This window comes from Leptidea sinapis, chromosome 38 (genome assembly GCF_905404315.1).
Source record: "Leptidea sinapis chromosome 38, ilLepSina1.1, whole genome shotgun sequence".
Taxonomy (NCBI): Eukaryota; Metazoa; Arthropoda; class Insecta; order Lepidoptera; family Pieridae; genus Leptidea; species Leptidea sinapis.
Window position 1 is genome coordinate 1,835,276 of NC_066302.1, and position 16,719 is coordinate 1,851,994.

The 16,719-nt window shown below is 35.6% G+C and overlaps 1 protein-coding gene across 1 annotated transcript in view; it reads right to left on the reverse strand.

Annotated features, from left to right (window-relative positions):
- Positions 1–16,719, reverse strand: part of LOC126975889 (nephrin-like) — a 291,725-nt gene that overhangs the window by 33,861 nt on the left and 241,145 nt on the right. Inside the window, exon 11 of the mRNA XM_050823989.1 lies at positions 1,457–1,608. Coding sequence (XP_050679946.1) covers positions 1,457–1,608 — 152 coding nt within the window. The remainder of the gene's footprint in view (positions 1–1,456; positions 1,609–16,719) is intronic.

The window sequence follows — 16,719 nt, forward strand, 5'->3', positions numbered from 1 at the left end:
GAGAAGGCTGACCTCACTATGACCGAAGTAAAAAGTCAAATTATGTCAAGAATTACACCTTTCATAAGAGACGCTCAGGCTGTGCTGCATTTTTATAATGAGACTTTTGAGAACCGACAATGTTGAAACATCACAAAGCTAACTATTTTTACACGCTTTTTATGCTTCACCTGTATGTATGTTCGTTTGTAACTGACTCATTTGGGCACGATTTTGACTCACTTTAAACGGCGAGATTTCGATCAAACTTCGTAGATTTATCGAGGACCGATGACAATACATTTAATTTGATCAAATTCTTCCATTTTATAATTTGCAAAATAAGATTTATGTTAATTTATAAAAAAATCCATGTATCGTATCTATACGAATTGATGTTAATTTTACATTTCATTCATTATTTTTCAACCAAAGCATGATTTTATGGTTTATTAAACTATTTTTATACTTATTTGCATAGGGTTCAGAACTTTGTGTGTTAGTAGAAATGCTTAATGATCGTTCATTCCCGTATCTCCTCTGAGAATAACAGCTGATATTTCAAATTTAATTCTCAAGAGTATCACGAATATTATTTGTGTATTGATTGGTAATTGAGTTTGCCTCATCATTTGAATGTAGTTCTCGTTGTTGCGAATAAAAAATATTATAAATATATTTATAATGTCAGTCTTTAATAATGTCAGTTTTTAAATATAATTCTTAATTCATTCGCATACTGACAACTGTAAATTTGAATTGATTTTCGAATGTCATTCTATGTTTAAAATTCGTTATGTCTTAAAATCAAAGATTCTCCCAGCAAAGACAATACTACGCTCAAATGGGCGTACTCGAGCCATCTCGAACAATGTGTAACGTCGACATGCCATATGTTCTGTTAAGCTTTACTTATAATTGAAACTAAATGCCGGGTTGCGTGGTAATACTTTGTAAAAATAATACTACATGAAATAAGAAAGACACTGGGATCACATAATATCATCATCAGTAAGTATTTTCAATGTAAAATAACACGAAGCGTATGTTACAAAATTTGTAATATGCCACGCACACAAGCTACAAATTCAAATTCAAATTCAAATATTTTTATTCAAAATAGGATTTAAAATCACTTATTGAACGTCAAAATCTACCACCCATTCAAAAGAGACTGCCTCAGACCTGAGATGAACGGGCGCAAGAAACTAAAGTTATATAAAAATAAACTTATTACACAATAACACTGTTGATTATTTTATAACATAAGATTCTATTAATGTATTTTACTTAATTAATTCGATATTAACACTAAATTAAATGATTTAAAAATTATTTTTATTAAAATTAATTCATACAAGTAGTAGTAATAAAAAAGCTATTGTTCTCAGTTAGTACGGTATCTAGTTGGAGCGCAGCGGAGGCCAATCCTCAATCTAAGTATATAAATATATAAAACATTAGTATTATTACTTACGTTGTCCAATTCTATAGTTCCCAAAGTATTGTTGAGGGTCCATTGGAAATTCTTCGGTGGAGGGAATGCATCAACTTCACATAGAACCTTGGCAGCCTCATTTATAGCTGCGCCTACTATTCCACTCAAACTGTTCTTACATACAGGTTTATCTATAACAATTAAAATGACATAGATTTTAAACTCATGAATTTGACATAAAGGCATGAAAGGCATTTATTTTCTCAAATCTGTTTCCTTTACAATTCTTTTTGATGTCATTTCTAATATACCGCTTTGGAAACTCTGCTCTGAGAGAGAAGAAGCGGCGCAAGAAACACTTCCAGCTTTTTTTTGCGTTCTTTTTAACCAAATATAGAATATTGTACTTTCATTGCTATTGCTATAATATAATCATTACCTAGTCCCAGGCTGTCGGATCACTCAGATATTCAGCTGTGGAGTAGTAGGATTTACGACATAGCCATTTTTTGTATATCATACTACCACTACCACAACGGCGCCTATTTCTGCCGTGAAGCAGAAATGTGTAAACATTATTGTGTTTCGGTCTGAAGGGCGCCGTAGCTAGTGAAATTACTGGGCAAATGAGACTTAACATCTTATGTCTCAAGGTGACGAGCGCAATTGTAGTGCCGCTCAGAGTTTATTGGGTTTTTCAATGTTATGGGTAGGGCGTATCAATTACCATTACCTGAACGTCCTGCTCGTCTCGTCACTTATTTTCATTAAAAAACGTGTAATTGTATTTTTATTAGGTTTTTATGTAAAAGTAAAGTTTTAACATAGATTTAGGATTGGTCTCCGCTGCGCTCCAACTAGATACCGCAGGCGTAGTCGTGAAGTGAGGCAACTAATACTACGCCGAATCGAACAATGTATGACGTTGACGTGCCATGTGTTCTATTAAACTTAGTTAATAATTGAAACTAAAATGCCAACTTTATAAAAATAATAATACAAGAAATAAGAAAGACACTGGGATCACATATCATCAGTAAGTATTTTGTATTTTATTAATTACAAAATAAATAACATGAAGCGTATGTTACAAAGTTTGAAAGATGCCATCGAGTGTCAAGATGCCGCGCACGCAAGCATCTAATAGTTGCCGAAATAAAAAAGCTATGGTTCTTAGATAGTGCGGTATCTATTTGGAGCGCAGCGGAAACCAATCCTTAATCTAAGGTTTGGTCTGACCAGTGGTTGAATCATTGTGATTGAATATCAGCCGTGAAATATTTTTACGGTTAAATAATTGGTTTTAAGCTTGTTCGTTAGCGAAGACTCTACTTAAGGCGATAGTTATAAAAACTACCATCCATTCAAAAGAGACTGCCTCAGACCTGAGAAGAATGGGTGCAAGAAATTCAGCGGGCTTTTTATATATGACAACCTGTATAGCCGAGTGGTTAGCGATCCCACCTACTAAGCTAGTCTGGTTCGAATCGAATTCTGAATCGAATATATCATTGTCTTGTAACCCATAACTCATGCTATATATGCTTAACTTGGGGCAAGATAATTTGTGTAAAAAGTGTGTCAATATATTATTATATAATAACATTATGTTAATTTGTATATTATTAATAAATTAATAACAAAAAAATGCATAAAGCAAACCATTTTGAATACCGTAATTGTTAACCAATTTTTTTCTCAATCGTTATACGAAATATGATACGTGCTCTGTTTTGCTCTTGAAACGAGAAAAATGTATATTCGAGACGCGAAACACTTTTCCCGGAAGTCTCTTGACAGAAAGCTTTCACCTTAACGTTTTCGATCTCACTTTGACAATTTCAGTAAAATTTTGGACTGTGTTTATATGATCTTCGCTATAGCAGAAAATAAATTATTAACCACTATATCTGCTTGTAAGGGTAAGCAGTTGAAATAGCATTTTCTAAGCATCGGAATTCAATCCGCAAAAACAGCAAAATTTACGTGATTGAAATAGTTCGACTGTAATAATATGGTTTATATTAATATGCTTGCACGTTTATAAAATTTTCAAAGTATCTATGGGCAGGAAAATCAATAAAAGGCATAAAAGGCATTTATTTTCTCAAAATTGATTCCTTTAGAATTCTTTTTGATGTCATTTCTTATACTACTAGATACTATTACCGCTTCGGAAACAAATGGCGCTCTGAGAGAGAAGAAGCGGCGCAAGAAACTCTCCCAGCATTCTTTTTTTGCGCTCTTTTCAATAAAAATATACAATATTGTACAGTCATTTCTATCGCTATAAAATAATCACAATCTAGTCCCAGGCTGTCCGATCATTTAGATATTCAGAAGTGGAGTAATAGGATTTACAAATATATGTAATAGAGTTGTGATTCTCGTGTTCCGGACAAGACTCACATCTGGTCCTTGCGTCTGATTTAAAGTATTACCAAAATAGTTATTTTATTTTTTATTTGTTTATTTAAATTGCATTACATGTGACTTAATAACTGAACAAAACTGTAGTACTAAATAATTATCACATGAACCTCGAAAGGCATAGCAATGAACGACAGAGGAGCAGACATTCAAATATATTTTTCCTCTAGGTATTCATTAATAGAATAGTAACATTTTTCCAAAAGTAACTTTTTCAAAGAGCTTATGAATTTTTTAATATTGGTTTCGGCTTTTAAGTGTTCTGGTAACTTATTATAAATTTTAGCTGACATTGGGTAGGGACCGGATCTGTGTAATGTTAATTTAGATTTAGATTGCAAATTATTATTTTTATAGCGAGGTGTGTTGTGCCGGGGCACGTTTATGATTTTGGTATAAAGATTTGGGTGTTTTCTTACAAACTTACATATTTCGAGTGTATAATATGTGCACGGTAATGTTACAACATTTAGTTTTTGAGGATGAGGATAGCAGCTTACTCTTTGTTTAATATTTGCGAGAACACCTTTATATGTTATATCCCAGCCGACAGATTAAATGGAAAAGCCATTATAATCGTTTAGAATGTTTTTTCGTTTCTCTGTGTAACGAAATAAAAAAATACTTAATTTATTGCAGAAAAAATAAATGGTAACAAAGTGAAAACTATATTTTGAACACGGACGAGTAAAAAAAGAAGGACTCCGCGCCGTGATATTAGCAAGTGAAGCACCGTTGTGCTAGTGTGTGTGCGGTTACGGGGTATACTAGTTACACAATATTTTCTCCCATAAATAATCGTATATGGCCACAAATACTTATATATTATCGTTTTTACACTTTTCCACAACGCACGACGGCATTTTAAAATGATTTATCGAGACGCAAACTGATCTGTCACAGACGATGACAATTCTCATAAGTAGTAGTGTGTGTGCGTGGGGCTATGTATTTACATGTATGTACACGTTAATCGGCTTGTTTTGGTGCTACACTGTTATGTAAGGTGACACGGAGTCCTTATTTTTTACTAGTCCGTGATTTTGAATATATATTTTTTTTGTTGAAATAATGCTTGCTGTGTGTTTTACACACACTACCGATTCGAAAAAAGCATTAAAAAGAATTTTTGTTTGTTTATCTGTACATAATTAAATTTTATACATTGGACAACATAAAGGCTTCTTTTTAGTATGCTTTATAGCATCCACGTAAATGAATCGCAGTAACCAGAAAGTTTAGTATAAATCAGATCTATGAATAGAAAATTTTATGAACATTATTATCTACGATATAGGAAACGCCTCGATTACATAATATGATATTTCATGTACATCATATTTTTATTTATATTTTTAATCATTTTCAAAAAGAATCTTAAATTAGCATCCAGTCCCGCAAAAGTGTTTGGACATTAATGCTTATCAGGACATTGATTTTGTACATGTGTAATTAACAATTATAGATAACAATATAATGAAAAATCTAAGCAAAAGTCCTCAAGCAAGCTGTTTAATAAATACGGAGACGTTTTTAAAAGTTCTATCACCGTAGTAGTTATAAATTCTAGGTACCTCGGACTAACCAGCGGACATCGACCGAGTATCGTGATTGTAATTGGAGATGGGTTATGTTCTTTATTGCCATGATTGTTAATGGCTAATAAGTACATATGTTTTAAGCTTACTGGTAATACTTAACATTTTTTTAAATAATTTTCTATAATAAATTAAATTAATAAAATTTTGAACTTGGAAAATAGATTTCGGGTACCTTTCATTAGCTATTTTATTCCGTTTCACTATAAACTAAAAGTTTAATTCAATCATATTCAAAAAATTGTATACTTAACTAAATTTAATCTAATACCATAGGCTACACAAAATTTCTTTGTTATTCCTACTCTTTTTATGAAAATATTTCTTGCTAAATTTTTATTGCATTCATTTCAGATATACATATTTTTAAATTGCACATTTTAAATAATACTAATGTTTACAAATACTTAAGTATACTGCCCAAAGAAGAATTGAAAAGACAATTCCAAAATGCAGTTTGAAATAAATGATATTTCCTTTGTAATATCAAGTCGTCTCGTTACCTTTCATGCTTTCACGAGGCAAACATCAGAAGAATGTCGCTGTCCTCAGCTATTCTTAATCATTTTTAAAATATTCAAAACTTCACAATACTATATCTGAGCCATTTATTATTTACTTGCATTATTAAATATTTTGCAAACTCTATTTGACCATTGACTTAGAATATACTAGCCTATAGACAAACAATGGTTGCAAGAGGGAAGCTTTTGTTTTTATAACAACAAGGGACGTGACGAGCAGGACGTTCAAATGATGGTAATTGATACACACTGCCCATTACAATGCAGTGCCGCTCAGGATTCTCGAAAAGCCCAAAAATTCTGAGCGGCAATACAACTGCGTTCGTCACCTTGAGACAAAAGATGTTAAGTCTCATTTGCCCAGTAATAGTTATGGCACCCTTCAGACCGAAACACAGTAATGCTAACACATTACTGTTTCACGACTAATATAGGCGCTGTAGTAAATAAATAGCACATCTCAAACGGAGATATTTCTTCTTCTTCGTGATACTCTTGGCAGAGCGGTCGTTTGCATCACGAAATAACATCTCTTGGGGCAGATGTGATTCGCCCCACGAGCATTCACCACTTGTCACCGCCGGCCAGCAGCCTGATACACTCGTTCAATCGACCGTCCACAGCAGAATTAATTTGGTCGGTCCATCGTTTGGGTGACCTTCCTCGCCCTTTGGTGCCCTCCACTTTGCCCTGCACGACAAGGCGCTTGATGGACTCCTCTCGCGCCGGGATCCGTGGATCCGAAGAACTTAAGTATGCGACTCTGTACTAACACCGACAGGCATTGTTTTATGCCAAATTCTTGGAGAATGGAAGACGTTGGAGCGAATTTTTGTCCATGAAACTCCCAGCATTCTCCTCCAGCACAACATCTCTAGAGCATCAATTTTCTTTTTCTCGACTTGTCGCGTCCACGTCTCTGCAGCATACAAATTATAGGATAAACAAGTGTTAAGACGAGCCGGATATTTATAGCTTTTGTTATGTTTCTGTTCTTCTATATTTTCTTCATTTGTCAATCGCAGCGCTTTATATTTCATCTACGCATCCTCCTTTGGACCATTCCAACGGAGATACAGCGAGATAGAGAAGGAAATAGAGTCGCTATTGTTATTTTGGCATTGCCTTCCAGATGACCACGAAATTGGCAATCGCTCGAGATTTCGAGACCCAGTATTCCGATACTAGGCGAGGCTTTGAGGGAAGTGTTGTCGAAGAGCGGCGATACGACAAATGGGGTTTTTTAAGTGGTAAACGCGCAAACTTGAGTCTTCTGGGGGTTAAATTGGACAAGGTTCAATTTTCCCCATTCCGCGACCTTCTCAAGAGAGGACTCGATAGAAGACACAAGTTTCTCCCGGCACTGGTCGACGATTTCCCGAGAGAAACCTGCATGGCCCGTGTATACACTTCACCAGTGCTGTCGTCTGCATTGCAATGAATGTTGGAGATGTCCAACATATCATTGATATGCAGAAGAAACAGCGTGGGAGACAGCACACAGCCTTGGGGCACTCCAGCATTCACGGGCTTCGGGTTCGAGCAATACCCGTCCTGTATGCTGCGCCCAGTGAGGAAGCTGGAGGTCCACTTGCATAAGCTCTCGGGAAGCCCAAATGATGGAAGTTTGGAGAGGAGCGCCTTGTGCCATACACGATCAAAGGCCTTCTCTATATCCAGGCTTACTGCCAGGCTATTCCAGATAGAGAAGGAAATAGAGTCCCTATTGTTACTGTAACTGATTTTGAATGAAGCCGTATGCAGTCAGTCATACTTGGGAATAGCTCCTTAGTGTTTTGAGTTTCATTTAACTAGCTAGCTCATATACTACGCACGTCGTGGACATTGTGTGTATATTTGTGCACCCATAGAGACCAAGAGTAACATAGTATCAATAATATCTTAAACAATTATCATATTCAGAAACGGAAAGTTTACTGTAATCTACTCACTAAGTATTAAACACACACACACACACACATATATATATATATATATATATATATACAAATTTAATTTCGATTTATCATTATTAATTATTTCGTTTGTTATTTGTCGAGGAATCACTGACCCCGAAGATACAGTTTTAACTAGTTTCAGGGTCAGAGGCTTTTAATATCACTGCAAAACAATGTTAATAATTAGTATGATACAAAAAATATTGTAAATTTAGTAAATTAAGTTATTTACAGTGAGTGTAAAAAAGAGATGAAACAAAGTATTATTATTATTATTATAGTGTGTGTAAGTGATATTCTGCTCATCATCACCGACATCTCACCCTTCGCCCCCGCCCTGTCCAGCCGCGCACTACGAGCACAAGTCCGCAGTAAGAGACGGAACGTTATCGCGAACCCACTACACTCACCCTGATGAAGGATCTCCGAATGGTCCGAAACTAGTCGGCACCCACACTGATAAAACGTGAGCAAAGCCGTATTACTAAATAACATAATCAGGCTGACAGGTCGATTATACACAAGTATATTTTAAGTATATGGTATTGAAATTGTAATTGTATTGATAAAGATTTCGGTTTACAAATGAGTTATTTGTTAGTTATATTAAGTTTTATTTTATCAACACTTTCAATTTATAACATTTCGGTGAGAGGACTTTGATTTTTGAACGGAACAGTGTTACACATTTTTATAATAAAATTTTAAAATATTTTTTTTTCATCTTGCTTGATAATAATGAAAAGACTTTTATCGATAAATAATGTGGTTAGTCAAGACCAATAAATAAACAGTAATTTTATTATTATCTCTATTAAGAATAATTAATTAAAATAAAATTAGTCTTTGCATATTATACCAATATGAAGTAAATTGTATGTAGATACTATAGCAATGTTTTTTTTAGTGATTTTACACCTAGATATTTAGGAAATACGGAAAACGCATGACTGCAGTACTCTTAGCGAGGTCAAACTAACAAGAAGCCTATGTACATCTATAAACCAGAGGTCGAGTAATTTTAAGTTATGTTTGTTAACTAAGTTGTAAGCTTTCTGCAACTCAGAGAGAAATAAAAATAAAACTATACATTCATTTTCGTGATCATGAAAGCATTCTAATAATATATGTGAAGTTGACGCGTATTGAATTATATACATTTAAAAATCATTAAATATAAATCTCAAGCTCTCTGACTACGAAAAACGAACGCTTGTCCTCCGTTGCGAAAGTTATATATTACCAACAGAAAAAGATCCCTTCGAGTTTTTACCTTTTCGGCATTGTTTTGTAGAGCCGGCTGTTCGTACGTACTCAATGACCCGTTGTGTTTACTTCAAGTTGCGTAAATGGTATTTATTACGAACGTTACGGAAATAATTGAGGGAATTGTATGATAAAAGAGATAATAGATTATATAATAATTGATTGTATATCCTGGCCCTATTGTGGTTTCTGAACGACAATGGCTAGTATAATTCTGCATCAAACACGGTTAAAATAGTTAGGACAGTTAACTCACATAGACGTTGTCAGCTAGACTAGTTTACTTTAGTGATTTTCACCGTATTATGTCCTATTTTGCGGTGCGGTTAGAGATGATTTGAATAAAAAAAATGATTCGAATAAAGAGTGGACTGTATTTAAAGGTTAAAAAGTGGTGCGCTTCGTGCTTATATAGAAAATGGCGGAAGAAAGGAATGCACACCCACTTTTCAATGTGGGTACTCCCACCATGTACTCTGGATGCTCTGCCATTGATCCCAGGTCTCTAATTTGAGAAATTCACGCACACTAACACAAAGTATACAAATCGCGAGTGTAAGACGTAGCTTGTCACGCAAACTAAAGTAATATTCCTGGCCGGTTTTTATCGGTCTAAAGGCAAGAGATTATCTAGACGTATAAATTACCTAAGGTGGAAAGGATGTGGGTTAAATTTAAAGTACCCTCTTTAATACCTATTAAATATTATTATGAGATAATGCAACCAATATTAATTTTTGTACTGTAAAAGAGCTCCAATCACGTAATTATTAACTTAAACTCTAGAGAATCACACCCAAAAAATTAGCTTAAAGAAATTAAAATATGTAATGCCTCTCGTAATAATATTATGTATCTACATAGGTATACGAGCGGCTTTTCTCAAATTTTAGAAAAATAAATCATCATCATCATCTGCTGGACAACGGCCTCCCTTAAAGATTTCCACGATGATTGGTCCTGCGCTGCCCTCATCCAACTTATTCTGGCGATCTTCACCAGATCGTCGGTCCATCTTGTCTCGGGGGCCTACCAACACTGCGTCTTCCGGTACGTGATCGCCATTCAAGGACTTTACTGTCCCAACGGCCATCTGCCCGTCGAACTACTGTGTGCCCTGCCCACTGACACTTCAGTTTCGCAAAGATTTGCGCTATGTCGGTGACTTTGGTTCTCCTGCGGATATCCTTATTTCTGATTCGATGTCGCAGAAAATAAATATATTTGAATAATTATAAAATAAATATTACCTTTATATGTCTTTCTGCCTATTAGTCGGATAAGTCAAGTCTTTTGTTGGGCGAAGTGTACGATGCTACAATTGAATTCCAGAAAATGTGTGAAATAAATAGGTGGTGAAATTCTAAGGAGCTATTAATAGAAAAAAGATTTGCATAGTAAAGGTTAATATATCCTAAATGATACCGAAGCTTGGGAATGGAGTCATCGATACCGGGCTAATAAGTGAATAAATTTAACTTTAATGCATATTTATCATAAATAGATAACTTTTTTAAGTTTCTAACATGTCATCTGGTCTGCCAAATATATTTTCTTTTTGCACAAAAATATGAATATTGTACTTATCGATTCAATGATACCCGAATAATATACATAGTGACTGGTTCTTATTGTGTTCAAAATCCTAAAAATACTGTATTTTCATTGAAAGTTGTGAGGGTGTCTTCGCAAAAATGATCCATTCGTTCATGCTATGAAAATATTTGAATACTATAAAAGTTTTCGTTGGAAATGAAACAACGGTGTAAAAATAACGATAAAACCAACCAATATCCACCACGCGAGGTAGATTGAAGCTAGACGATATCCTTGGTAATACATTATCGAGAAGATTCCGTGATTTAGTGTAGTAAAGGCGAAGTAATTTCGTATTGAATTCTGTAAGACTTTAATGTCAGTTGTAAATTTCAGATGGAATGGAATTATTGTATTTATAGAACTTAATGGGTTTACGCTGATAGTTTATAAATAGGTAGATTAAGGTAAGCTCCATGATGATTTGAAATTTGCTTGAAACGGATGCTATTAATTGACCTTATAATAGAAAATAAAGAAAGTCATCTGGTATGACACCCTTCCGTGTTCCTTGGAAGAACTATGAATTCTTGCACCACTACATAGTCCCTTAGGAGACAAATTTCAACGTAATATAGGTAAGGTCTTGGAGAACCAAAGTTACCGACATAGTTTAAATGATTGCGAAACTGAAGTGGCAGTTCGACGGACTAATGGCCGTTGGGGCAGTAAAGACCTCGAATTGCGACCACGTACCGGAAGACGCAGTTTTGGTAGGCCCCCCACAAGATGGACCGACGATCTGGTCAAGATCGCCGGAATATGTTGGATGAGGGCAGCGCAGGACCGATCATCATGGAAATCTTTGGGCTAGGCCTTTGTCCAGCAGTGGACGTCTTCCGGCTGATGATGATGACAATGATAGGTATTGGCTGATCAATAGTATCAATAGTAGTAGTTAGTGAATCATGTTAGAAATTTGATATCTTAATTTTTTTATTACAAGGTGCTTACGCATAAGATTGCATGACAGATGGGGAGATAAAACTAAGGAAAAGGAAAAAGTAAGTGATGTCATACTACAAATAGAAAAACTTGAGTGGAACTGGTTGCACAATGTCAACACAAAGAGAAAATTGGCGAGAAAAACTTAATGGAATATATAATGAGTAAGAAACTTGGGCAGCCTATGTCTGATGAAAATTTGAATATTGAAATATGTTCAGCTTTTTTGAGCCCAGTGAGAATTGATCAAATTCACAACCAACCTTTGAATTTTTTAAATTCACAATTTTCCTTCATCACAAGAGCTCATCATAAGAGAGATAGAACTGGCGCCTCTTGCGTAAGAGGCAATGGTTATAAATACCAAACTAAAGCATCGATGGATGGACATAACAAACTGTGTTATATTGAAGTGATTTCCCTCACTTCTGGGATTAAATATACAAATTTTCCACACCCCGAGAGTTGAACAAGACATACCAAGATTTACAGCTGATGCGTCACTCGTACGGTTGGCTCAGGTGGTAAGAGCACTTGGTAAAATAAAATTTGTATAAAGCCTTACCTTTCGCCTCTTTATGCAAGCCTCGATAGAACCTCACCAGTTTACTAGAATTTACCAGTGGGAGGCTCCCTTTCACAGGATGCGGGCTAGATTATGAGTACCACATCGGTGCTTACTTCTGCCGTGAAGCAAAAATGTGTAAACATTATTGTGTTTCGGTCTGAAGCGCACCGTAGCTAGTGAAATTACTGGGTAAATGAGACTTAACATCACATGTTTCACGGTGACGAGCGTAATTGCAGTACCGCCCAGAATTTTTTGGGTTTCAATTACCATCAACTGAACGTCCTGTTCGTCTCGTGCCTTATTTTCATAAAAAATAACCTCTGACACGTTGTTCATGATGATAACAAATTATCTTGCTACTAGAACAACAGTCTCGTCAATTTGATATCTGTTTTTATAAAAACAACAAATGCATTTGATTGAATTGTACTTAATCACAAAACCGCTATGATCGTTGCGCCGAGCGGCGAGGATAGATTCAACACTATGAATCGATGTAACGAGCAGTCACATGCAAATTTGCTGAAACTTGCACGTCAACTTCATACATCATTTACATAAACCCACTCGACATCATGCCGTGAGTCGCGCTTACGTCATACAGGCAAAACCGACATTCATTAACAACTTAATGTGAACCCTATTGTATTTGTTTATAGAGCTGTATTTGCAAATTTTTATAATTAATCAATTAATTATTGAGGTGTAAAGCCACGGAATAGATAATTATGTCAAGTTTTGCTTACAAATACTAACAATACACGAGACTATTAATAATTAATTAATTATTATTTAAATTATAAGAAATTCAATAGTACATTTAAAAATATCAATGTCTTCTACCGCATTTATCACGGGGAGTGTTTCGAAGAGCTGTTTAACCTGATTCCTGCCGCCGAATTCCACCTTCGCACGACACGTCACAAGTTAGGATATCATCTCCACCATCTGGATGTGTGCCGGTCTTCCACAGTCCGGTTTTCTAGGAGCTGGGAGGCTCCTTTGCACAGTATGCCGGGTAGATTATGTGAACCACAACCGCGCCTATTTCTGCCGTGAAGCAGTAATGTGTAAACATTACTGTGTTCCGGTCTGAAGGGCGCCGTAGCTAGTGAAATTACTGGGCAAATGAGACTTAACATCATGTCTCAAGGTGACGAGCGCAATGGTAGTGCCACTCAGAATTTTTGGGCTTTTCAAGAATCCTGAGTGGCACTGCATTGTAATGGGCAGGGCGTATCAATTAACATCAGCTGAAGGTCCTGCTCGTCTCGTCCCGTATTTTCATAAAAAAAAGAAAATAGCTTGCTTCTATATAGTACAAAGCTGTGGAATGAACTTCCTTGTGCGGTGTTTCCGGGACGATACGACATGGGTACCTTCAAAAAAAAGCGCGTACACCTTCCTTAAAGGCCAGCAACGCTCCTGTGATTCCTCTGATGTTGCAAGAGAATGCGGGCGGCTGTTATCACTTAACACCAGGTGACCCGTACGCTCGTTAGCCCTCCTTTTCCATAAAAAAATTAATGTTTTTATAGTGACTTATTACCTATGTCTGCAAAAGTAAGTAGATAACGAAGATAGTATACTGTCAGTCATTCTTAAAAAAATACGACTTAAAAAAAGGCGAATTGAGACACTCCTCCTTTTTAGAACTCGGTAAATAATAGTGATATGTAAAAAGAAAACTAGCTTAGCATTTAGTAAAAATAATATTGGAAATGAAATCTATACTCAAATTATAAGACTGAAGAGATATTTTGAATATTTATTAGCTTGTTTGAATGCGATAATCGCTGGATATACCTGTCGGATTTGAATAATTCCTTTTGAATATGATAGTCGATATTATGTATGCTAGCCATTCGGAAATATTATTAATGAATTGGGTTTTCGTTTATTCAAAGGACGAAAATGGATTGGATTACCTGTACGTACCTACTATTTATATTTTAGGGAATATACAACAATACTACGCATTTTGTAATAAATAAATATTTGTTTTGACTGTCAACTTATTGCAACGTTAAATATGTCAGATGAATCGCTATTTTTGTAGTGTAGTTTTCAGATAGTAATATCTGAGTAATTATTGAAGTGAAAACTCCTATCGCGCGTTGAGCACTTATCTTGGGATGGTTATAAAATTTTAAACTCGCGTCAGGACACGTGAACTGATCGAAAATTCGTAAGACAGTCGTTGAAATTATGGATGAAAGTTGACTTTTCTGAGGGATAAACTTTTTAATGTAAATTATTTTTAATAATACTGAAGTGTAAGATTTTTATGTAACAAAAATTGTCATTTTTATATACGATTGCGCAATAAATGAATACTGTATTTAACCACATAAATGCTAGTTCTCTAATGCTGATAAATAAAACAATTCTAAATACCCTTACCCCTTACCATTCCTTAACATTTCCAAAATATTTAAAAATGCACAAAATTGATGTTCAAGTTTTCACTTCTGCCGGCACTCCCAGAGTGCAACTCGTATTTTTTTATTTAGCTCTCAAATAATGGGAATAATAAAGATGGTGTTGAGAAAAGAATTATCCTGGTACAACAAGGTTAAACAGGGCATCCTTATAGAAAAAAGAGCCCAAAACGAAGATGACACAAAATGGGTAACAGGGGTGAATTACATTTATGTATCGCAAGATAGGAATATATGGCGACAGATAAAGAACTCTAAACCACCACGGACGAGTAAAAAAAAGGACTCCGCGCCGTGATATTCGCAAGTGAAGCACCTTTATGCTAGTGTGTTTGCGGTTACGGGGGATACTAGTTACACAATTGTTTCTCCCTTAAATAATCATATATGGACACAAATACTTTTAAAGTATCGTTTTTACACTTTTTCACAATGCACGACGGCATCTTTAAAATATTTTATTGCGACACAAACTGATCTGTCACAGATGATGCCAAATCTCATAATGGCGGCCGATCGGCTTGTATTAGTGTAAGTGTGTGCATGGGGCTGTGTATTTACTAGTTTACTGGCTTTTTTTTGTGCTTTACTGTTATGTGAGGTGACACGGAGTCCTTCTTTTTTTACTCGTCCGTGTATACCACTATGCTAGAAGCAAATAATAAAGAAAAAGAATTAAACACATCTTTATCACTTCTATGATTTTTCGACACAATTGAGGTGAATGATGACTGGGTGTATTACTAGGATCGATGTCCATTTAAACCGTTGACATTTGTAAGGTGACAGACGCAGAGTTATGTGATTGGATTACTTCGAAATACGGTACGCTTTGAGTTATTTTGTGTTGTATGACTCCCCACCATACTGTTAATTTTAGGGGCAAGTGATATCTTTACTTATCATAATATTATATTTTGTAAGTTGATATAAAACATGCATATGTGTATAATACTTTTTGTGAAAAAATCATAGTTTCAGTTTCACAATCCATAACTATCCAAATGTTTTAAGTTTTCTTGAGTGTTAATTCTACCAATATATGTCTTCAAACAATTCGACACGTGTTTCGCCTCTACACGAGGCATCCTCACGAGATGTTGACTCGCCAGACTCTGGCACGAGACTAATTTTTTGATTTCACAATGCATGCTGTTTCTCCACTGAAGAACCAAAAATGACACGCGGGAAGTCGCGTCAGTTTGAGAGGCTAAGCGAGCGAATTACGCTAAAACGCGTCCCTCTTTCCGCGCGTTATTCGCCTCAGTTTGAACAGAGCTTTACTTCCATCTTGCTTTTTTTGCTATAAAAAATTCCATAATACGATGCGTATACTGGGTAAAACCATGCCCGTCTTAAGGAAGTAATACATTTCTTCCTCTTCAAATAATACCGTGTGAAAGACTTTCATTGCTTAGCAACATTAGTCAGTGACTTTAGTTTTTGTATGTCCTGCTTGATGCTCGCAGTAGTTTTTTAACTACCATTGCTATACAAACCAAGACAAAACATTTTATATATGATTATTATACTGTAATGCGTGTATATGCACCATTTTTTTATGAAAATAAGGGACGAGACGAGCAGGACACTCAGCTGATGGTAATTGAATAATTACCAGTACAATGCAGTGCCGCTCAGGATTCTTGAAAAACCCAAAAATTCTGAGTGGCACTACAATTGCGCTCGTCACCTTGAGACATAAGATGTTAAATCTCATTTGCTCAGTAATTTCATTAGCTACAGCGCCGTTCAGACCGAAACACAGTAATGTTTAAACATTACTGTGTTCACGGCAGAATTAGGCGCCGTTGTGGTACCCATAATCTAGCCGGCTTCCTGTGCAAAGGAGCCTCCCACTGGCACCTACTCAACTCACTCACTCAAAGATGAAGTCTTCACACCAATATACACAAATAAAATTTGAAAACAAAATTTTATGAACGATGCGGGACTCTAACCCTCAACCTCTG